The sequence below is a fragment of the Canis aureus genome, chromosome 8, assembly GCF_053574225.1.
Source record: "Canis aureus isolate CA01 chromosome 8, VMU_Caureus_v.1.0, whole genome shotgun sequence".
Lineage (NCBI taxonomy): Eukaryota > Metazoa > Chordata > Mammalia > Carnivora > Canidae > Canis > Canis aureus.
In genome coordinates, this window is record NC_135618.1 from 41,458,662 (window position 1) to 41,481,766 (window position 23,105).

General features: G+C 44.0%; 1 protein-coding gene across 1 annotated transcript in view; it reads right to left on the reverse strand.

Annotated features, from left to right (window-relative positions):
• LOC144319210 (ectonucleotide pyrophosphatase/phosphodiesterase family member 7-like) overlaps positions 1–20,212 on the reverse strand; it is a 33,218-nt gene extending 13,006 nt beyond the window's left edge. Inside the window, exons 1-2 of the mRNA XM_077907052.1 lie at positions 19,963–20,212; positions 1,610–1,755 (exon numbers count right to left, since the gene is read on the reverse strand). Coding sequence (XP_077763178.1) covers positions 1,610–1,755; positions 19,963–20,212 — 396 coding nt within the window. The remainder of the gene's footprint in view (positions 1–1,609; positions 1,756–19,962) is intronic.
• Between the last annotated feature and the right edge of the window lie 2,893 nt (positions 20,213–23,105).

The following is a 23,105-nucleotide window of genomic DNA, read 5'->3' on the forward strand; positions in this document are numbered from 1 at the left end:
CACCTGCATGGCTCAGTGGTTGACCTACGCCTTCGGCTCAGGTCGTCATTCTGGGGTCCTGAGATTGAGTCCCGCTTTGGACTCCCTGCATGGAGCCTGCTTCTCCCTCTGCCTGTGTCTCTGCCTCTCTTTCTGTGTCTCTCATGAATAAATAAATAAAATCTTTTAAAAAAAAGTGACAGAAGAGGAAAGAGTCTAGAGCCTGACAGGGGAAAGATGGAGCTGAAGTAGACTCATTGACAATCCCCTATGATTCCCTGAGAGCTAATTTGCCCAATATTGTAGCCTTTAACCACACGTGGTATTTAGATTTAAATTGAAATTAATAAAAATTAAATGCAATTAAAATTTTGGTTCTTCAGTCTCATTAGTCACATTTCAAAGGCTCAATAATCCTATGTGGCTGGTGGCTTCCATGTTGGACAGTGTGCAGTAGAACATGTCCATCATCAAGGAAAGTTCTATCGGATGGCTCTAGCTTAGAGCTGTAGTGACCAGCTGAAGCACTATAATGATTCAGCCTCCTTTAATGACTAAGAATTTTTGAACATTTTGTTTTCAGCATGTTATATGCATTATCTCAGTTAACCTTCCCAATGAGCTTAAGAAGCAGGGACTCTGATAATCTTTATTTTATGGGTGGGGCAAATCAAGCACAGAAAAGAGGTTTTTGCCCAAGGTCACACAGGCGGACAAGGGTGGAGCTGGCCAGATTCTGCTCCGGGAGTCTAAGTCCACAACCTGCATTCTGAGCTGCAACAGCACTACCTTGCTGCATGACACGCCTGTGTATGTTGGAGCACAGAGATGAAGTGCCAGTGAAAAGGGGACCTTTGGAGCAAAGGTTAGTATCTTGGGGAAGACGAGGAGGTTCTACTCTGAAGTGATGATTGTGGAAGCTGATTAAGAAAACACGAAGCTGACAGAAGATTTGGGACGGGGACTTAAACATGCAGCTCTGATGTCTGCCTTTTTGAAGCAATAATAAATGGCCACTGGAATCCTTTCAAGTGAATGTTCTCAGAGTTTTTCATGGTCTGAAGATTCATTAAATGGTCAACTTCATTATTAAGGGCTTTTATGCTTAAGTCTGAGGCCAGTGTATAAACAGTTATTTCTGAAAGAGCTGCTGAATTCAGACCCTAGGGTGAGCCCTGGAGGTACAATCATGTTTAAGCTAGACTCTGCCCTCAAAAGACTCATCCGTCGATAATGGCTAAATGCATATTTCATTTAATACTTACATCAAATCTATTAAATAAGTACATCATTGTTATTCCCATTAAACATTTAGGGTAACATGTTTAGAGAAGTTAAGTCACTTTCTCAAGATCACAGCTTTTTTTTTTTTTAAAGATTTTATTCATTTATTCATAGAGACAGAGAGAGAGAGAGGCAGAGACACAGGCAGAGGGAGAAGCAGGCTCCATGCAGAGAGCCCGACGTGGGACTCGATCCAGGGTCTCCAGGATCACGCCCTGGGCTGCAGGCGGCGCTAAACCGCTGCGCCACCGGGGCTGTCCAAGATCACAGCTTCTAACCCCCGTCCCACATGCATAGGAATGAGAAGCAGTGTCCCTGGAAGTCAAACCAGGGTTTCTGATAGTACCTGTCTCTGGGCTGTGATCCAGAGGGGGAGAACACCATTGTCCCACCACTCAGTCTTCTTTTGTGTAGTCTTGAAGGAGTACTTCCAGCGTGTCTCTGTGTTAAACATCATGTTGTGAATCACACCATGATCTTCAATCCAGCGACCTTGGGAATGAAAGAGGGAAGGTGCTGGTAAGTTCTATGAATGGATACTGCCGGGGGTATCAAAGTGATCTTAAGATCTCCCCCAACATCCTTCTGGTTGGCCTACTTCTTCTGGGGGATTGCTGCTCTGGGTGGCTGACCTGGAGCTTCAGACTTGGTTTTCTGGAGGTGCAAATGTTGGTGGCCATAAAGGAAGGGCTAATTGTATCTCACAACTGCCAGATTGGATCTACTCCCTGGAACAGACCTCACAGTCTTGGAGGAAGCTGGTATTGACTGTGGAGCCTGATGTGGGAGGGAAGGCAGGGCATGGGGAGGCCAGGTTACTTGGGTTATTCTGTGTCCAGAAGGTAAGAGCCTGGAATTTGGATATTTCCTATGGAATGATTTTCTTTGTCTTCTGCTGGCAATGATCTGATTCAATATTGAATATCCAGTGGGCCCAATTCTTGGGAAACATCACAGGGATTTTCCTAGGACTCCCATGCTGTTTGAGGAAAACAATGGAATTAGGAAGGATTTCTGACATAGTTAGGTATAGACCTTTTTCTCTCTCCTTAGAGAGGGAAGGCAGATATTGAGGAATGTGATTAAGCTAGATTATTCTTGAAAACATAAGAATGAACCAGATACAGAAAAAACCTGTAACCTTACATTGTGCCAAGGAAAAGGGGAGTACATGTTGGGGGTCAGTCTAAAGAGTGAACCAAAAGATCCATGGGGATAGCAGAGTCCACTTCCTTACCTGCTGGGACAGAATCCTCTGGGTGACCCTAGTGATTGTAATAAGATAGTGATGATTTCTCCTATTTCCCAGTTAAATCAAGGCAGGACATTTTGTGACTAGAACTTGATAGTCATGGAAACTGAGAAGGGAAAGCTCTTCACTGGCTCAGTCATTGCCAGGCTGCTGGTGGGTAAAGTCCCCTTAGGATGGCCAAAACCCTCAGCTGGGAAGAAGCAAAAACCATTGTTGCTTTATTGTTTCTGCCTTGTAGGTAGACCACACTTAGGGGCACTGAAAGAAGTTGTGCTTCTGTCAGGGATTAGGGCTTTGGGGTCAAGATCCCTGATCAGGAATAAAATTGGATGGTCAACAGTGGAAAAGCATGGACCTAGAGTCCAAGAGAGCTGGATGCCAACCCTGACTTGGCTTTTGAACTTGCTGTGTGAACTTAAACAAGCCCCTAACCTGCCTGGCCTCGGTTGCCTGAATACTAGCATATAGGGTTTGTGTGATGAAATCATGGCACATATTTACCACCATGTCATAAGCTAAGATGTAGGGACATTAACTCATCTAATGCTCCCAACAACCCTGCAAGGTGGCTACTATCATAGCCCCTCCTTTAGAGAGTTCTCTCTTTAAGGAAACAGGCGCAGAGTTTGCTCAAAATCATGTAGCAGAACTGGGCTTTGAATCCAGGAGGCTTGGCCACAGCCCATACTTTTTTTAATAGGTAAAATTCACATAAGATAAAATTAACCATTAACATTTTGTTTTTTAAAGAATTTATTTATTTATTTGACAGAAAGAAAAAGAGAGAGAGAGAGCACAAGCAGGGGGAGCAGCAGAGGGAGAGAGAGAAAAGCAGGCTCCCCACTGAGCAGGGAGACCAATGCAGGGCTCTATATTAGGACCCTGGGATCATGACCTGAGCTGAAGTCAGATACTTAACTAACTGAGCCACCCAGGCATCCCAGCTATTAACATTTTCAGTGCACAATTCAGTATCATTTAGTATAGTCACAATGTCGTGCAATAATAATCTCATTCTTTTTTTTTTTTTTTTAAGATTTTACTTATTTATTCATGAGAGACACACACAGAGAGAAGCAGAGACATAGGCAGGGGGAGAAGCGGGATGCGGGACTCAATCCCAGGACTCCAGGATAATGCCCTGAGCCAAAGGCAGATGCTCAACCTCTGAGCCACCCAGGCATCCCTAATCATCTCTTTCTAGTTCCAAGGCATGTTCATCACCCTACGCAGAAACTACGCATTAGCAGTCACTCTCCAGTCCTCCATTCCCCCAACCGCTATTGACCACTAATCTGCTTCTGTCTCTATTGATTTACCTGCTCTGGACATTTCATAGACATGAAAGCTCACAATATATGACCTTTTGTGTCTAGTTTCTTTTACTTAGCTTCATATTTTCTAGGTTCATCTATGTTGTAGCGTATATCTGTACTTCATTCCTTTTTTTTTTAAAGATTTTATTTATTTATTCATGAGAGATACATAGAGAGAGAGACAGAGACAGAGACACAGGCAGAGGGAGAAGCAGGCTCCATGCAGGTAGCCTGACATGGGACTCAATCCCTGGTCTCCAGGATCACGCCCTGGGCTGAAGGCGGTGCTAAACCGCTGAGCCACCCAGGCTGCCCTGTACTGCATTCCTTCTTATGGCTGAATAATATTCCATTGTATGAATAGACCAGAATTTGTTTATGCATCCATCATTGATGCACATTTAGGTTGTTTCTGGGTTGTCTGGCTATTGTGACTAATGCTGTTATGAGCATTCATATATAAGTATCTGGTTTCAATTCTTTTGGGTATATATCTCAGAATAGAATTGCTGGGGTTACATGGTGACTCTATGTTTTGAAGAGCTACCAGACTATTTTCCGTAGTGGTTGTGCCATTTTACATTCCCACCAACAGTGTCTAGCAGTTCCAGTTTCTCTACATCCTCATCAACACTTGTTATCTTCCTGTTTTTGGTTATGGCCAACCTAGTGGATGTGCAATGGTATCTTGTTGGGTTTGATGTGCATTTCCTGAATGACTGGTGGTGTTGAGCATTGCAGTCTGGGCTCTTAATCCCTCTGCTATACCGTATGTCAGGAGTGGGGTGAAACACCACAGGTGAGAGTACTTTGTTATGGATAGGTGGGGCCCAAGTAGGCAAGAACTTTTAGAGCCTCGGGAATGAGTAATGGAAGCCTTTTGAAATCTACAATGAATTGTCTCCTTGTTATAGTGTCCAAACTTTCTCATGGCTGAGCTGTGCCATATCACAGCAGATGAAACGGAAGTACAGGGTCAAATCATCCAGGGAATAGCTTGCTTTTGCCTTTTTTTTTTTTTTTAACTTGTAAATCCTGGATTCTGTTCTAGGTGACTCTTCCTGCCCAGTAAAGAGCAAATCACCCTAAAGTGACAAACATCTGTCATTTCACCTAGTCTAGTATTTATCCATGGTATTTTATACTGCCAACATTAGAATCAATTGAACTACTTGTTAAAAATCACAAATTCCCTGGTCTCCTTCTAGGCCTTGCTGAATTCACACCTCTTGGGTGGGGTCTGGGAACTTGCATTTTGACAAGCTCTCCAGGTGGTTCTAGTGCCCACTGACATGTCAGACTACTGGTTCAGGGGCTATTAGCCATTCACATATGGATGTGGATTAGTTCTAGCAGACTGCTCATTACTCCAAAATCTGGGTTGATAGCAGCTCCTCTGAGTGACCAAAGGGAGAGCAGGTAGCCATCAAAACCTGGAGTACTTCAATATCTGGGGAAGCTTGGGTGCCCAAAGACACTGGGGGATTTGGAGGAGGGATTGAAAGAAGCAGAGGATGCCGCAGGCACAGAAACTTCTCCCTCCAGTAATTCTGTCTTCCAGGCTCTGGGACCCAGAGGTCAATTATGATATCAGTTAAGTAGACTACTCTGGGAACCAATAATAGAATCCATTTTTCCCTCAAAGAGATGTCACCCAAGTTTCAAACACCTAACCTAAAATGAGTTCAGGGAGTATGACCCTTCTATTCTGTGGCATGGCTAGTCCCAGTAATTGCACAAAGGGAACTGTCTCCATGGTGTTTGGGTTATTTCCACTCTGACACTTAAAAGGCATGTTCTAAATCCAGCCAGCAGCTGGGACCAGCAATGACCCAGAAGACATTTCACTGCCCCTTGGTTCCTCCTTCCTACTGCTCAAGGCTCTTTATCCTGGTTAAGGGCCAGTTCTGGAATGTGGGCAGAACAAGACAAAGGATGGGAAATGCTAAGAAATGAACAGCTGCAGGGAGCAGCAGTTTTACTAAAATTGCATTTTCAACTCTGGAGAGAGTCAGGGACCGGACTGGAAAAGCTGTGTGAAGGCAACACTGTCGATCGTGCCTGGAGTTCCAGTAGCAGCAAAGGAACTGGTTTCACTTGGGTCAGATGACGCTGTCCTCCCTGCAGTGCAATGGCACAGAGGGGGCTGCTTTCAGAGGTGGGACACCTTAGTTTGGCTCTTGTAAGCACCTGCTCTCTCCCTGGGAATCAGTCTTCCCCTCCATAAAAGGAGAGGGTTGAGGGACGCCTGGGTGGCTCAGCGATTGAGCATCTGCCTTCCGCTGAGGGCGTGATCCTCGGATCTGGGACCGCGTCCCACATGGGCTCCCTGTGGGGAGCCTGCTTCTCCCTCTGCCTATGTCTCTGCCCCCCACCTCTGTATCTCTCATGAATAAATAAATCTTTTTTAAAAATGAAAGGGTTGATGATTTCCAAGGGCCTTTCTGGCTTTATCCATTCTGACAGTCTGTCATCCATGTCATTTACATGTCTGCGATGTGGGCAATTACGCAGGTTAAATAGGAAGTAGGATGAGCTCTCCTAGAGAACATGATTCCTGGTGCTTGCTACTTATGCTTTAATCAAGGTATAGGGCAGCCCAGGTGGCTCAGTGGTTTAGCCCTGCCTACAGCCCAGGGTGTGATCCTGGAGACCTGGGTTTGGGTCCCACGTTGGGCTTCCTGCATGGAGCCTGCTTCTCCCTCTGCCTGTGTCTCTGCCTCTCTCTCCCTGTCTCTCATGAATAAATAAATAAAATTTAAAAAAATCTGGGTATAATGCCTACTTCCACACCATACCAGTTATGGCAAGGCGCATTCACTCAACTGAGCGTTTCAGGTGTGGGAACCAAGCCAGCTAGATTTGATTCCTTTCTCTTGATTTTCAGAGACCTTTGTTTATATCTCAAACACTTGCAGGGTGAATTTGGGAAACCATCAAGTCCAGTGTTTGATCCAAATCCTCTCTTTCTCAAACATTTTGAGCCAAGTATTGTCCTTGATTGTGCCATAGCATTTACAGTCTAAGGGATGGGGGGAGAGAGTTAAAAAGAGATAAAGGATGTTCTGGGGTGCCTGCAATGCTCACAGGTACCTTCTCTTAGAATTCCCCTAGGAGGGATGCCTGGGTGGCTCAGTGGTTGAGCATCTGCCTTCGGCTCAGGTCGTGATCCTGGAGTCCCGGGATCGAGTCCCACATGAGGCTCCCTGCATAGAGCCTGCTTCTCCCTCTGCCTTGTCTCTGCCTCTCTTTCTTGGTGTCTCTCATAAATAAATAAAATCTTAAAAAAAAAAAAAAAAAGACCTCCCCTAGGAATGGGCCTTGCTGAGAGGCAGGGCTAGGCACCATATTTTTACCACATGACATCTCTTTCCCACATTCAATTGGTTGGTGAGAAACCCAATTCTCTCTTTCAAGACTTAAACCAAGAGATGCAGTAGCTAATCAGCTCATGGTGGGCTCGGAGCAAAAAGAGAAAACTGGTTGTGAGTGAGTAGAGCAGAGACAAGAGAGTTCTTGGGGCTGATTAGAAGACACTAGGCTTTTGAGAACCAGAAACATAAGGTCTGCTTTCTTTCACTCTGTTTTCTATTTTCTCTGTCTCTCATTTGGTTCCCTTGCTTGAGTTTGCCTGTTAGAGCCTTGCAGGGCAGTTGTTTCTCTTGAGCTAGCATGAAAGGATTTCTGTGTTTTAACAGCTGTTGTTTCCTGACATAGCTGGTGATCAACACTTCAATAGACGCCGAACAAAGTGCATTGGGAACACAGAAAAGGGGTTCAGGGAAGGCTGCACAGAAGAGGTGATGCTGGAGCCTGGTGGAAGGCAAGAGCAAATGCAGTTCAACCTTGAACAATATAGGCTTGAATTGTGTAGGTTCATTTATACGCCAGGTTGTTTTTGATAAATACACTGCAGTACTGTTGATGTATCTTATCTTCCTTATGATTTTCTTAATAACATTTTCTTTTCTTGGGAGCCTGGGTGGCTCAGTTGGTTAGGTGTCTGTCTTTGGCTCAGGTCATGATCTCAGGGCCCTGGGACTGAGTCCCACCTTGGGCTCCCTGCTCTTCGGGGAGTCTGCTTCTCCCTCTGCCTTTCTCTTTCTGTCTCTCATGAATAGATAAAATCTTTAAAAATTTTTTTCTTTTCTCTAGCTTAGTTTATTGTAAGAATATAGACTATTATGCATATATAAGACATATTAATCATCCCTGTTATTAGTAAGGCTTCTGGTCAATGGTAGGCTATCTGTAGTTAAGTTTTTGGGGAGTCAAAAGTTATACATGGATTTTTCAACTGTGTGGGGCTTCACCTTCAGTAACCCCCATATTGTTCAAATGTCAACTGTATTTGCTGTGATTTTTAACTATTAAAACTAAGCAGTTCACTGCTTGGGCAGAAGTAGATAGAGATGGTTTTATAATATCCTGCCCCAGTTGTACCCATTGTCAGTTACCTTGCTGAAAGGATTATGTAGCCTGGGTTTGCTTAGTGCTTTTTTTTGTTAATGATCTAAACTTCTCACATGATATGCACTTGGAAACAAGCGAAAAGTGTTGTTCAGTTATATTGTTGTGGGCAAACCACTCTCTTGGCCATTGTTAGAAGACTTGAGAGGTTAGTTCCAAAGTTTGAACTAAAATAGGGTCTGGTATCTACCCAGTAAGACTGCTGATGGGCTTTTCTTTTTTTGATTATGATGAAAAAAATGGCTGAGTTGGTTCATAACTTGTTTTTTCTCATCATCTCAGTCCTGGATTCTTGGCCCAGAAGCTCTGCTCTAGAACCTGCAGATTTTTCCGTTTTTGCTGATGTTCTAGGCTATTCCTGGCTTGTGATAGATGAAAGCGATTCCTTTTTTTTTTCCTGATCCTAAGGTCACGACTAGACCTGACTTACACCTATCTAAATACAAACCTTCATGGGCCTTCAGATCATACAAGAAATGGGTGCCTCTGCTGCATTGCAGAGGAGTCAGGGAGTACCATTGGAACTGGGCACACATGGCACTCATGCCATTCTATCCTGCTTATACTTTCCATTTTTTTAAAAGATTTTATTTATTTATTCATGATAGTCACACAGAGAGAGACAGAGAGGCAGAGACACAGGCAAAGGGAGAAGCAGGCTCCATGCAGGGAGCCCGACGTGGGATTTGATCCCGGGTCTCCAGGATCGCGCCCCGGGCCAAAGGCAGGCACCAAACCGCTGCGCCACCCAGGGATCCCGTATACTTTCCATTTAGCATCCATCTCATTTCCTCTTGAATTTCAGATGATTGCCTACAAATATGTTTATTCCATTAGTTTATAAACTTCCTAAGAGTAGGGCTGTGCCTTGTTTATTCTGATATATCCCTGGCACAAAGCATAGGATTATATCCTTACTAGACATTCAACAATATTTGTTGAATTTAATTGAACAAACTCCCTCTTACTTCTGCCCCATTTGCAGATGGCTGGGTATGATCTGAACAAGTAGTAAACAGAAACTAACTTAGTTCAAAGTCAATTTGGGAAAAAATATACTTTAATGGATTAAAAGAATCCATACCATAACTTAATAACTGAATAAGGGCATGCCTCCTCCTCTGCTCTAAACATTTGCTCTGTTCCTACCTACTAATTTTCAGGTGTGACAGTGTATATTTACAGATAGTCCATTTGGGCATAGATACACTTTAATGCATTTCTTTCTTTAACAAAAATTTGAGGAACTGCTATATGTTAGTCACTAATTCCTTTAATCTATCATATAGACTATAAGCATGTCTTCATTTTCCTCCTGATTTGTGATTCATTTAAGTTCACATTCCCAAAACCAAAGAAGAAAATGTTGTGTTAGCCAGCTAGTATGAAATCAGTGAGGAAAAAACAGTTGCCAAATCACATCAACCAACCACCATAAATCAATCCAGTGTTCCATTCCTGAGCTGACAAGCTTATTGAGAAGAACAGCCAAGACACTGATGGGAAGACAGCCCCCACTGGAGCTCAAAACCACACTCACCCAAGTTTACACACCAGAGTGCCACCCATTGATAATCTACTGGACCCATAGCAAAAGTACTTGAAATGAGGACAGGTGAACCAATCAAAATTTAAAACCTTATCAACTACTGTTACAGAATTGAGGCTTGTCTCCAACACGAGGACTCATGATGGCAGCCATTTTTTGGACAGAGAATATAAAATCTTAGAAGCCCATTTTACTAAACTGCTCTTGCTCATGGGTAAGTGCAAATGAAAAATGCTGCTGCTGCTTTTTGACATTGCTTTTTAATTATGCCCATCTATAAGTCATTTTATCCTTGAATAAGACTTGAGAATGGCCCTAAGGCAGAGGCATGATTCCTTAGGAACTAGGCCAACAGAGAATGGGCTTTCACATACTCCACCTTTTCCTTTAATCTGCTGTCAAAAACAGAAACTTTCTCTCTGAATAGCTGGAAGCAGACAGCTGCACTTGCGTTCCATCTGGGAACTCTATTAACCCACAGTTCTACCCTTGTCCTGCCTTACTGGCCACTGTTACAGAAATGAGATCTGTCCTCTACATTTTTTTCTCACTTCATTTTCTCCTCTTACCACTATAGTGGGCTGAATGGAGCCCCCCACCGAATTATATGTTCATATTCTTATTCCCAGAACCTGTGAATGTTGCCTTATTTGGAAACTAGGTCTTCACAGATGTAATTGGTTCATGATTTTGACATGAAGAGATCATCCTGAAAATCATTACATGAAGAGATTTACCCATGTTGGCTCTAAAACCAAAGGCAAATTTCCTTATAAGAGACAGAAGAGGAGGGGACACAGACAGAAAAGGAGGAGGCAACATACCGTGCAGGCAGATATTGGAAGGCTGTGACCACAAACCAAGGAATGCTGGCAGGTACCAGAAGCTGAAGAGGCAAGGAAAGATTCTCCCCTAGAACCTGTAAAGGGAGCATGGCCCACTGATATTTTGATTTTGGGCTTCTGGCCTCTAGAGTTTGTATTGCTTTAGGCCACTCAGCTTTTTTTTTTTTTTTTTTTTTTTTTTTTAGGCCACTCAGCTTATGGTACTTTTTAAAAATTTTTTTTAATTTTTTATTTATTTATGATAGTTACAGAGAGAGAGAGAGGGAGGCAGAGACACAGGCAGAGGGAGAAGCAGGCTCCATGCACCGGGAGCCCGATGTGGGATTCGATCCCGGGTCTCCGGGATCACGCCCTGGGCCAAAGGCAGGTGCCAAACTGCTGTGCCACCCAGGGATCCCTCTACTGTGTAATCCATAGACCTGAAGCATCAGCATCTGATTTTTCTACATGTTGGAAATTAACGTAATGAAAAGTTAGGAAATATCCTGGTTTTCCAGCCTTCTTTATTTTCGTGGCTTCCTTTTTTCTCTCCTTGTGGAAATGACTGGTGCTGGAAGCACATCTTTTCTGTCTCCATCTGTTTTTCTTTGCTTTGTTCATCTATGTTTTGGGGAGTTTGTTGACTTCCAGGACTTTTTCAGTGGAGAGTTGTTTCTGGGGAAGCAGGATGGGAGCCGATTAAGGTTTATGGCATCTTCTATCCAGGTTTCCAACAACATCTGCATGGTTTGTATTATTATCAGCAGCAGGGATTTAATTTCCTTTCCCTTTCCCTACCTCTCTTACCTCTTTCAGACTCTGTTTTTCACTGGTTAGAGTGTCACATGGGTTGCCTTTGGCTTTCTGATTTACATGTAATTTGTGTATTATATGTCTAGTCCAAAGATTCTCAACTAGGGGGTGATTTTGTACCCCAAGGAACATTTGTCTGGAGACATTTTTGTTATCACAACTAGGGGAGGAATGGTGCTGGCATCTTAGAGGCTAGGGATGCTGCTAAATGCTCTACAACACACAGGATAGCCCCCCTAAGACAAAGAATGATTTGGCCCAAAATGTAAGTGGTGAGATATTGAGAATCCCTCCCTAGTCTTAAAGATCATCCAAGTACATTTGTCCGTGCTTCCTTTACTCCTATGTCAGGTAGAAGGAGGGGTGGATTCATGAGTGGTTATGACATCTATGAAGAATTTTTACCTCTTATAGATTGATTTTGGGATAGAATGTAAGCAATCGATCATTTGTGCAAATTGTGCCCTGTGCACCTCCAGGGGATACCACCAACATAGTGTTAATGAAAATAACCTTCCTAGAATTGTGCTGTACACAATCTACACAGTTATAAGTGGTGGCTCTAGTTTTGAGGTTGTCCTGGTGGGGTTCTGGAATTGGGAAAGACTTAATTTCTGGCTGGTAGGGAGCTGGAACCTACCATTGAGTACCCTTTCAGGAAAGGAGAAAATGTTGAGCAGAGAGGACCTCACTTTTATTATTCTCAACCATCCTGTAGTTACGTGAGTTCCCTTTTCACCTCTGATCCATATCTATTTGACTAGATGTAAAATTGCCGAATTATAATATCATAGCTTACGTTTTCTGTAGCCTTTGTCTGAAACGTGGTGATAGCTTCTTATTTTCAGTAGGTTCCTTGGGGGAGAAAAATATATGCTGCTGCATAAGACTTCCTATCCACCCACCACTTGCTTGGCGGGATTTCCTTAGTTTCAGCAGCATAAGTTATTCTCACTGGTCCTCAATCACTTTGCAATAAAAACTGAGATTGCAAAAATGTTCACTATCATTACCAGTGATGGAGCAGTAAGTACAGGCTTCTGGAGAGGGAGAAGGAATCAGGTGATTTAAACTAGGAGAATGAGCTGCTAACCGTCAGAGAATGGCTTTTCATTTTGGTGAGATCTGAGGGGAATTGGGACAGTTCAGAGAGACTGGGGGGGCCATCCTGGAAGATGGCTGTTTGCACGTGTGCTTACTGAATCTACAGGGAGCCCATGCCCACTGAGCAGTCCCAGAGGTGAAGGTGTGATTTTTTGGGACTGAGTATTGGGGCACTGGATCGCATACCTCCATCTCTACATCAAAAGCACCATCAGGCTAGTGAGGTGGACCTTGGCACCTCCTGCCAGTCCTTCCTCCATTGCTCTTTTCTCTTATAACGGTGCTTGACTTTCCACTGAGAACTCACCAGGCCTCCACTTACAGTCCACCTGATTTGTGTGGTGCTTGCCAGTTGCCTTAACCCTGACCTGGGGGTGGACATGTAGTCTTAGCTTGGGTGTTCAGCATTGTTCTACCCCCCACCCCAGGCCACAGAGGTTGGTTCTGAGAAGTAAATTGGTCCAATGAAAGCCAATATTGGGAATTTTGTGGTCACTCTTAGAAATAGAGAAAGAAAGGGAGGGGGAAAGGAGAGAGATTGATCATTCTGAGGACTTGGATTATTAATGCCTATAGATATTGATTACGTCTCATAGTACTGTTGTGGGTTGAACTATGTTCCTCAAAAAGGATACTTGAAGTCCTAAGCCCCAAGACATCAGAATGAGACCTTATTTGGGAATAGGGCCACTATAGAGTTGAGGTCATGCAGCAGCCCCTAATCCAAATGACTCGTGTCCTTATAAGAAGATGGCCATGTGAAAACAGAGACACAGGGACAATTCTGTGGATTGGGTGGAGGATGGAATCTATAAGCCAAGGAATGCCAAATATTGCCAACGAACCACAAGAAGTGAGGAAGACAGAAGGATTCCTTATAGATTTGAGAGGGAATGCAGCTCTATTAACAGCTTGATTTTAGGCTTTTGGACTCCAGAACTGTGAAACAATGCATTTCTGTTTTTTTTTTTTTTAAGATATTTTCTTTTCTTTTATTTTTTTTAAATTTTTTTAAATTTTTATTTATTTATGATAGTCACAGAGAGAGAGAGAGAGAGAGAGAGAGGCAGAGACACAGGCAGAGGGAGAAGCAGGCTCCATGCACCGGGAGCCTGACGTGGGATTCGATCCCGGGTCTCCAGGATCGCGCCCTGGGCCAAAGGCAGGCGCCAAACCGCTGCGCCACCCAGGGAACCCTTAAAGATATTTTCATCTTCAAATCATCTTCACACCCAGTGTAGGGCTTGAACTCACAATCCTGAGATCAAGACTCACATATTCCACTGACTGAGCCAGCCAGGCACTCCATACATTTCTGTTGTTTTAAGCTGCTCAGCTTGTGGTACTTTGTTATGGCAGCCCTAGGAAATGACTATAATTACTTTCAAATTAATACTCTTCCTCCCCGTCCTCCCTTCCTTAGCCCCCTCCCCCCCATCATTTTTGCCTAAGCAACAGAAAGAGTTAATGCTGACGTGGTGACACACTATGATTGGAAAGCCCGGCCTCTGTGGACATTCATTATCTCCTATGGTTCAGGGATTAGCCATAATTCTGCAGGCTTTCTGGAGCTTCACTATGGGGGCGTGTCCTGTGTTACCTTTTGCCTTTCTACAAAGACGGATGCTCACCCCCTGTTTATCTGAGCCCCATCAAGGACCTTGTCCATGGTAGACAGAATTCCAAAATGGCCCTCAAGGCTCTTGTTTTCTGATATATATGCCTGGTATAACTCTTTTCCCTTGAGCTTGGGTGGGACCTGTGGCCTTGTTTCTAACCAACAGAACATGGAAAAGTTGAAGAGATTCTGCAGATCTCTTGAACCCTAATCAGTTCATTTTGAGTTAATCAAAAGAGAGTTTATCCAGGGTGAGCCTGACTTAATCAGGTGAGCTCTTAAGAGAGGATCTAGAGCAGAGAGGCCCTCTCTTGCAGCCTCAAAGGAGAAAGCTGCCATGAGTCCTATAGCTGCAGGGAAATGAATTCTTCAAACAACCACATGAGCTTGGGAGAGAACCCCATCCCAGTCAACGCCATGATTGTAGCTTTGTGACACACTGAACAGGGGCCCCAGCTCAGTGGTGCTGACTCCTGTCCCATGGAAATGGAGAGATAATACAAAGGTGTTGTTCTAAGCTGTTAAGTCTGTGATAATTAGTTCTGCAGCCATAGAAAACTAATACATCATTCTATTTTAAGAAATTTCCAGGTGCTGTGGCAAAGCTCCTGTGTGTGTGTGTGTGTGTGTCATGAAGATTGGGGGTGGGGATGATGAAACCAGGTGGGAAGAAGAAAACGATCTTTTTTTTTAGAAGAAAAGTATCTTGGAGGAAGTAATGGTTCATTCAATCAGGGAGGGGATGAACTTAATTTTAATTAGTATGCAGGTCTGTGCCCAGCTTTGGGGAGCTGGAGAGAAAATGTCTCCTCTAGAACCAGGGCTTGCTTTGCACCTGGGAGCTTTTTTTTTTTTTTTTTTTTAAGATTTTATTTATTTATTCATAGAGACACACACACAGAGAGAGGGGCAGAGGCACAGGCAGAGGGAGAAGCAGGCACCATGCAGAGCCTGACATGGAACTTGATCCCGGGTCCCCAGGATCACGCCCTGGGCTGCAGGCTGTGCTAAACCACTGCACCACCAGGGCTGCCCTGCACCTTGGAGCTTTGATTCTAGATAGGGGCCCCACTTCCCCCTCTTGCAGGTGGTACTGGGAGGGCCGATACTTGGAGGAAAAATATACATTCTTTGTGAGGATGTAAAGATTGTCTCATGTGGAGAGGTGATGAGGTAGGATATTTTTAATAAATAGCCAGTTTTTAAGAAATCCTCCCTCCCTGAGTTTTTTGTTCAGGACGTCTGTCCTCTCTGCTTCAAGGAGAAGGAGAAAGCATGGGAAGTGGGTATTCCTCCTAAGCTCTGCCCCTTATGGGAGCTAGAGGAGCAGGTGGTGCAGAAAAAGGTTTGGTGGGGACACAGCCAAGTGAGAATACATTTTCTCTGTCTGATTCCTTGAGCTGTCAGAGAAAGGAGACAAAAAGGCACAAGAAAGGGGCTCTTCATCTCTCTCCCTGGCAGAGCTACAGAGGAAAGGAAACAAACCCCCCAAAACATCTGTGGAATCTGGGAACAGAGGGGACATGAGACTGTGTCATGAGGTAAGCCCTAGGAAGCGGCAAGACCTTGGAGACACTTAAATGTAGTTGGCCACTGTTGCCGCTCCCAGGCCCAACAGAGATGCTAAAACAATAATTGTTGAATGAAGAAACGAATATGTTGGAAACCCTTTAAAACTCTCCAGGAAGACTTTCTTTACCAGCAGCAGGGGAAACTGATGAGGGTCATGTGACCCTGGCTCTGGGGTGAGGGCTGAGATATCCACACACCTGACAGCCCCCTGGCATGAGGAGGCCCTGCCGTGGAGATAAGGGCAGCAGATGGCGGGGGGGGGGGGGGGGGGGAAGGGGGGGCAGCATACTGGCCCTAGGCAGCTTTGTCAGCTATCTAAGGGAGGCTTGCTCATGGATCCTTGTGCCTGGGGCATGGCTTCTCCTGACCTTGGTCCTTGCCTGAGATCGCCTGGCCTCTGCCCCTTGAACTCTGTCTAGGAAGCTCAGAGAGATGGCCACATGGCTTCCTGGACTTGAGCCTGTGTTGGAGCTGTGCATAGTATTGCAGCTGAGATGTGAAGCAGTGTGTCAGGTTCCTCCTCCTCCTCTCTCTTCTGTGTTAAATCGCCCAGAGGTGTTTGTAAGAAGACCAATTAATTAGTCATTGAGCTAAGAGAGCCCCCTTTCCCATAGTTTGTGTCAGGCTTACACCCTGGAATCTGATGAGGTCTTTGGGTGCTGACAGTACGAATTTTATCCATTATTTTTTCTATTATGGATGATTCTTTCTCACATTAGAGTCAGACAGAGGTCTGCTTGAGCCCAGCTCACGAAGACAAATGCTGGGGATTTTGTTAGGCCTGGGATAGCCTCTGTTTTATTAATACAACATATTCAGGATATATACTTATTGCCTGGAATCTCTGAGGATGGGCAACATCTTTCAGAGGGGTTTGGAATGATTACTTAATTAGAATCAAAGACGGTGGCGGGCTGTAGTCATGCTGGAGGGAAGGGATTGAAGAGCCAGTGACTGTAACCATCCAGGACTGAGTTTGAATCCTACCTCTGCCCCAGAAAAGATTTGTGCATCTTTGAACCCCTGACGTCTAGCCTGTAAAGAGGGAGGGCAACCTGAGCAACCTAGGCTCCGTGAAAAACCTGTTTTAAAGTCAAAGTCGAGTGAATGTTTACCTGCTCGATAAATGGCAGGTCTGGTTAAAAATAAAAGAGTTCAAAGGAACATTTTTTTTTTCACAGTGAGCTAATTAAAAAGATTATTTGATGTATAACATTTTGTTATTTATAGGCAGTACATTTCATTTGGTCTAAGATCTAAAAAGTACACAGGAGGTACAGTTCAAAGTCTCCCACCCACTGCCCTCCCTGGAGGAACTAGTATCATCAATTTCTTGTTTATTTATCCAGAGGTCTTCTATACACCTATAAATAATTGCATATAGGGGCGCCTAGGTGGCTCAGCGGTTAAGCGTCTGCCTTCAGCTCAGGGTAAGATCCTGGAGTCCTGGGATCTAGTCCCACATCGGGCTCCCTGCATGGAGCCTGCTTCTCCCTCTGCCTATGTTTCAACCTCTCTTTCTCTGTGTCTCTCATGAATAAAATCTTAAAAAAATAATTGCACATATATATATATATATACACACACACACACATATTATATGAACCCATATATGCATGCTACTCACATTCTTTGCATCTTGGTTTTGTCACTTAATCCATTTTGGAGGTAGCTTCCTATCACGGCACAAAGAACTTCTTCATTTTTCCTTTTAAAGGTAATAGATTATGACATTCTATGGATGTCTGGTATTTTATTTAGCCATTCCCCTTTGGGTGGATAGTTAGGTTGTTTCTATTTTTCCTGTGGTTATAAATGCCAATGCAATGAATAACTTTGTATGTACACTGTACATCGTTTTCTACCCAGCAGATATATATCTGTGGGATAAAGTCCTGCAAGTTGAATTTGCCAAATAAGAAAATTTGTAAGTTCCTGATTGTACTTGATGTTGCCTAATTAATTAATTAATTATAAAGATTTTATTTATTTATTCATGAGAGACACACACACAGAGAGAGAGAGAGAGAGAGAGAGAGAGAGAGGCAGAGACACAGGCAGAGGGAGAAGCAGGCTCCATGCAGGGAGCCCAACGTGGGACTTGATCCCGGGTCTCCAGAATCAGGATCTGGACTGAAGGTGGTGCTAAACCGCTGGGCCACGGGGGCTGCCCCGATTTTGCCAAATTACCCTGCATTAAAACTGTACCCATTTCCATTTCCCACTGGCAATGAATGTAGGAGAGGAATTGCAGTGATTTTATAATTTTAAAAATTTTCTCTTAACTGTTTATATCTTCTCATTGAAGACCTTCTGGGAATAAATAAAAGGTGGGCATGCCTTATAATATTTTGTGCCCATCATATTCTCAGTGTTCAGGGACCCAGAGTCTGCCCATGGGAGATCTTTTAAGTGTTATGAAGTTAATGCCACTGGGAAGTAGCATTCGGTTTCTCCAGAAAAGGGCTATTTAGTTCCTGCTTCCTGGCACTAATAGTTCCCGAATGACTTGCTTCTCAAAGAGTTTACATATAGGAAAATCTCTCTCAGCAGATCTCCCTCTGAGTGGTTATTCAGCTTTATTTTTTAAGTTTCTGATTCAAGTGTCCCTTTGAGAGTCTGATGGAAATGATAAAACCCTCTCCCCAAAAAAGGTACCAGCAGTGTGTGTATCATTTTGGAGGCTCCGGGAGCTGCCCTGGACTCGAAGGAATGGTTCTCTGGGTAGGGGTGAGGCTCATGCTGCCAGGCACCACTCTTTACCCCATGAGAGGGGTCTGTGGATCCCAGACTCATAGTTGGGCAGAACTAGTTTCATGTGGCCAGGGACATATTCATTCTAGGCCTGGCTTCCCCCTGGCCCAATTCTTGGCCAAGTCACTGATGAATTAGTTATTCAGCCTCTCTGAGCTTTGTTTTTCTCATCTGTGGAATGGGGACAACACTTGCTTTGCAGTATTGTTGTGTTGGAGATATTGAAGCCAAAGCACCTAGCACATGCCTGGCTTCAGGCCCATGTTAGAGAAATGGAAGCTGTTCTTATTCTTAGTATAATGAAATCCTTTGCATTTTGGCAACTGGAATTTTGAAATGACCACATTCCTTCCTATCACAGAAGCCTTGAATATGGGAACACTTTTCCTTTCTCTTTGTCTCCTGAGGTCTCTTTCAGTTTTCAGTTCAATTGTCCCATCTCAGCCTTTCCCTGCTTCCAACTGCAAGTCAATTTGCCCTTGCTGTTTTCTCTTGAAGAAACTCTCTTCTTCCTTCTCAGTGCCTCTCCTCATTGATGAGATCTAGTAGTGTCTTTGCTTGTCTCCCCCATTCTGACTACGTGCTCCAGGTGAGCTAGGGAGACTGGCAAGGGCAAAGGCCCTGAGGCAGGTGGGGGCTGGGTGGAGATACAGACAGGTGGCCTTTGTGATCTGGAGAGAAACATGTGAGGGGAAGAGAGATGAGAGAGGCCAGGAAACAGTGGGTCAGGGGCCAGGTCATGAGACTTTCTGGGGCACAGAAAGACAAAATTTGAATTCTCTTCAAAGAGCACATTGGTGGGGCACCTGGGTGGCTCAGCTGGTTAAGCATTTACCTTCAGCTCAGGTCATGATCCTGGGGTCCTGGGATCAAGCCCCCTGCTTAGCAGGGAGTCTGTTTCCTCCCTCTCCCTCTGTCTCTCCACCCCACTCATGCTCTCTTTCCTCAAATAAATACATAAATAAATATAATCTTTGAAAACAAAACAAAATAACAACCACCAAAAAAAAAAAAAAAAAAAAAATCAAAGAGCGTTGGTGTCCCTCCAGCTTTTCAATAATAAGCCAGGGAGTCATCTAATATAATTGAGTTCTTTAAAGTTTAATATTTTATTATTTTTATGAAGTTCTTTTAATGATTTAGTTTTGGAAAAGATCACAAGCCATTGTGTATAAGGCAAGGTAAAGGGGCAGGGGGGCCCAGGGAGCAGGGAGCGGGGACTGGAGAGGTCCTAATTCTGTCTGCAGGCTGGTGCCCTGTAGCCAGTAGGGTTCTAAAAACCAGAATATTCTAAGCTAGTGCTTCTTCCAGTTGCATGAACTGCCTCAGTCTCCTGAGAGCTGACTGAGAATGGGCTCTGTCTCAGGGAATAACAAGTACTGAGGCTTCCACTAGCACTGGCAGACTGGCTGCAGAGCAGAACTTACCTGAGATGGTGGTGAAGTGAGATGGAGAGGTCATTGTCACGAAGGGTGGTGTGAGGTACTTGGCCTTCACACCCTCCTGGGCAAGGCGGTCCATGTTGGGGGTGTCCACATCCTGGTCGTAGTTCCAGCGGAAGCCATCGAAGGATATCAGCAGGAGCTTGTTGAAGTTCTTCCTTCCGGGGATGGGGTGGCAGCTGGCCCAGCCCACCAGGATGGGCAGCAGCAGTGAGAAGACCCCAAGCCCCATCATGCTGCGAGCACTACACATCACAGAGTTTGTGGGCCTGCTCCTATTTTTCTCCCTTTTTTATCTGTGGTTGAACAAAGTCCAAATTGATAATTGTGCCTGAGCTCTGTTGTGGATTGAAACACCTGGAGTATAACAAGATGTCATGGTTTACGTGATGAAAGGTTCTGGAAATGGATGGTTGTGATGGTTGCACAGCATTGTGAATGCACGTAATGTCACTGAACTGTACCCTGTAAAATGGTAAAAATGGTAAATTTTATGTTATGTATATTTTACCATGATAAAAAAGTCAAGCTATGTGAAATATTTTGGATTTTTCTTTCTTTTTAAAAAGATTTTATTTATTTATTCCTGAGAGACACACACAGAAAGAGAGGCAGAGACACAGGCAGAAGGAGAAGCAGGCTTCATGCAGGGAGCCCAACGTGGTACTCTATGCTGGGGTCTCCAGGATCATGCCCTCGGCTGAAGGTGGTGCTAAACCGCAGAGCCACCTGGGCTGCCCTGGACTTTTATTTCAATTCCACTATTGTGAAGGTTTGAAGAACAAATTAGACTGGTGCTTTCCTTTGCTCAGTATATTCTGTTTTATAGGGAGAACAAATTATTGTTCATTATGACTATGAAAGCAGCTACCATGGATTGAGGGCCTGAGAGGGCCAGGAACTACATACACATTATCTATTCCACTTAAAAAAAAATCCTAGGTAGGTTATTAGTTGGAAATTTCCCATAAGAATTTTAAGAAGTTATTGTGGTTAAATACACATAGGATAAGATTTATCATTTTAACCACTGGGAAGTGTATAAATTCAGTGACATTTAGTGCATTCACAGTGTTGTGCAACTATTGCCTCTATCTAGTTCCAGAACTTTTTTATCCCATCAAAAGGAAGCCCTGTACCCATTAATAGCCACTCATTCTTCCCTCACCCGGTCTCTGGCGACCACTAATCTGCTTGGTTTTACCTCCTCTGGATATTTCATATACACAAAATCATGTGGCCTTTTGTGTTAGGCTTCTTTCACTGAGCATGTTTTCAAAGTTCATCCACATTGTAGTATCCATCAACATTCCATCCTTTTCATGGCTTATTAATATTCTACTGTTTGGATATGCCACGTCTTATACTAAATATACTAAATATCCATTCACCAGCTGATTGACATTTGGGTTTTTTCCACCTTTTGGCTATTGTGATTAGTGCTGCTATGAATATTTGCTCGAATATCCTCTGCTTTCCACTTAATTTTTCCAACATATCTATGAGGTAGTTTTTACTTAGTAGCGAGGTAAACTGCTCAGAGAGGCTAAGGAACCATTTCAAGGTCACACAGTAGTTATGAGGCTGAGACTGTAATTTTTATGCTTGGCCACATGCTTACTGGGCATTGGAAGAGAATGTTAAATTCCCCAAGGGCACAAATTGCTTTGAATACTCTTAATCATCTTCCCATCTGCCCCACATTTTTTGAGCACATACTATGTCCTAGGTGTAAGAAATACAGAAATATAAATGCAGAGGTTGCCTGTGGGTGGCTCAGAGTCTAGGGGACAGGCAGACAAGTAAAGTGATACACCAGGCTCTGCTAGAAGTGTTCACAGGAAGTGATGTGGGAGCAGAGGTAGAGGGTCCCAGCCTGGAGAAGCCGGGTAGGGGAGGGGTCTTTGGAGGAGGTGGTGCTAGACTTGAGTTTTGCAGGCCGGGAGGAATTAACCTGTTGGAAGCACTGCCACTCCACCACTCATCTGGATATGATAACATCTGCCTCTGGCCTGTTCCTGCAGGCAGTGTTTGCACTTTTAGAAAGATCTATGCATTGTATAAAGATGTCACCAATGGACAAGAGTTGAAGGTCTACTCTGGTGTTCAGGTGAAGGTTTTGGAAAATTTTTGTCTTGATGTGGGTAGACTAAAAGCTGGGTATCAGACCCAGATGGATAACCTATTTCCCCCTTGCTGAAATTGCCCAGAACTCTGTTTCAGGTTTTTGCTGAGGTTGAATCTTTGGGGTGAAGAGGTGTTGTGTCAGGGGAGTTCTATTTTATATATATATATATATAACTTGGCTTCTATTAATTAGCGTGTGTTTTGCTATTTGAGGGATTTTCATAGAATTTTGTGATGAGTATGCAGCATTGTGGTTGAGTGTGTTTTGAAGCTTGGGTTCACATCTTGACTCTGCCACTTATTACCTATGACACCTTGGCGCAAGTCCCTTAACTTCTCTGTCTCTATTTTCTCCTCTGTACAAAGGAGTAATGGGGATCCCTGGGTGGTGCAGTGGTTTGGTGCCTGCCTTTGGCCCAGAGCGCGATCCTGGAGACCTGGGATCGAGTCCCACATCGGGCTCCCGGTGCATGGAGCCTGCTTCTCCCTCTGCCTGTGTGTCTCTTCCTCTCTCTCTCTCTCTCTCTGTGACTATCATAAATAAATAAATAAATTAGTTAAAAAAATTTAAAAAGGAGTAATGGTATATTTTCTAAGGTGGTAAGACTTTAATGAGATATTGCACATTGGTAGGAACGCTTACTGCTCATGGGATATCCATGTTCTCCTCCTCATTTCCCAGCACCTTTGTATTTACAGCGGATGTGCTGTGAGTGGAAGCTGCATGCATCACTTTTAGCCTACAGCTGTCTAAGGCTGGTAACTAACCATCTCACTCTCTCATCTTCTGTCACTCTATTAACTAGAGTCTTTTAAAAAAATATTTTGGGGATCCCTGGGTGGCGCAGCGGTTTAGCGCCTGCCTTTGGCCCAGGGCGCGATCCTGGAGACCCGGGATCGAATCCCACGTCAGGCTCCCGGTGCATGGAGCCTGCTTCTCCCTCTGCCTGTGTCTCTGCCTCTCTCTCTCTCTCACTGTGTGCCTATCATAAATAAATAAA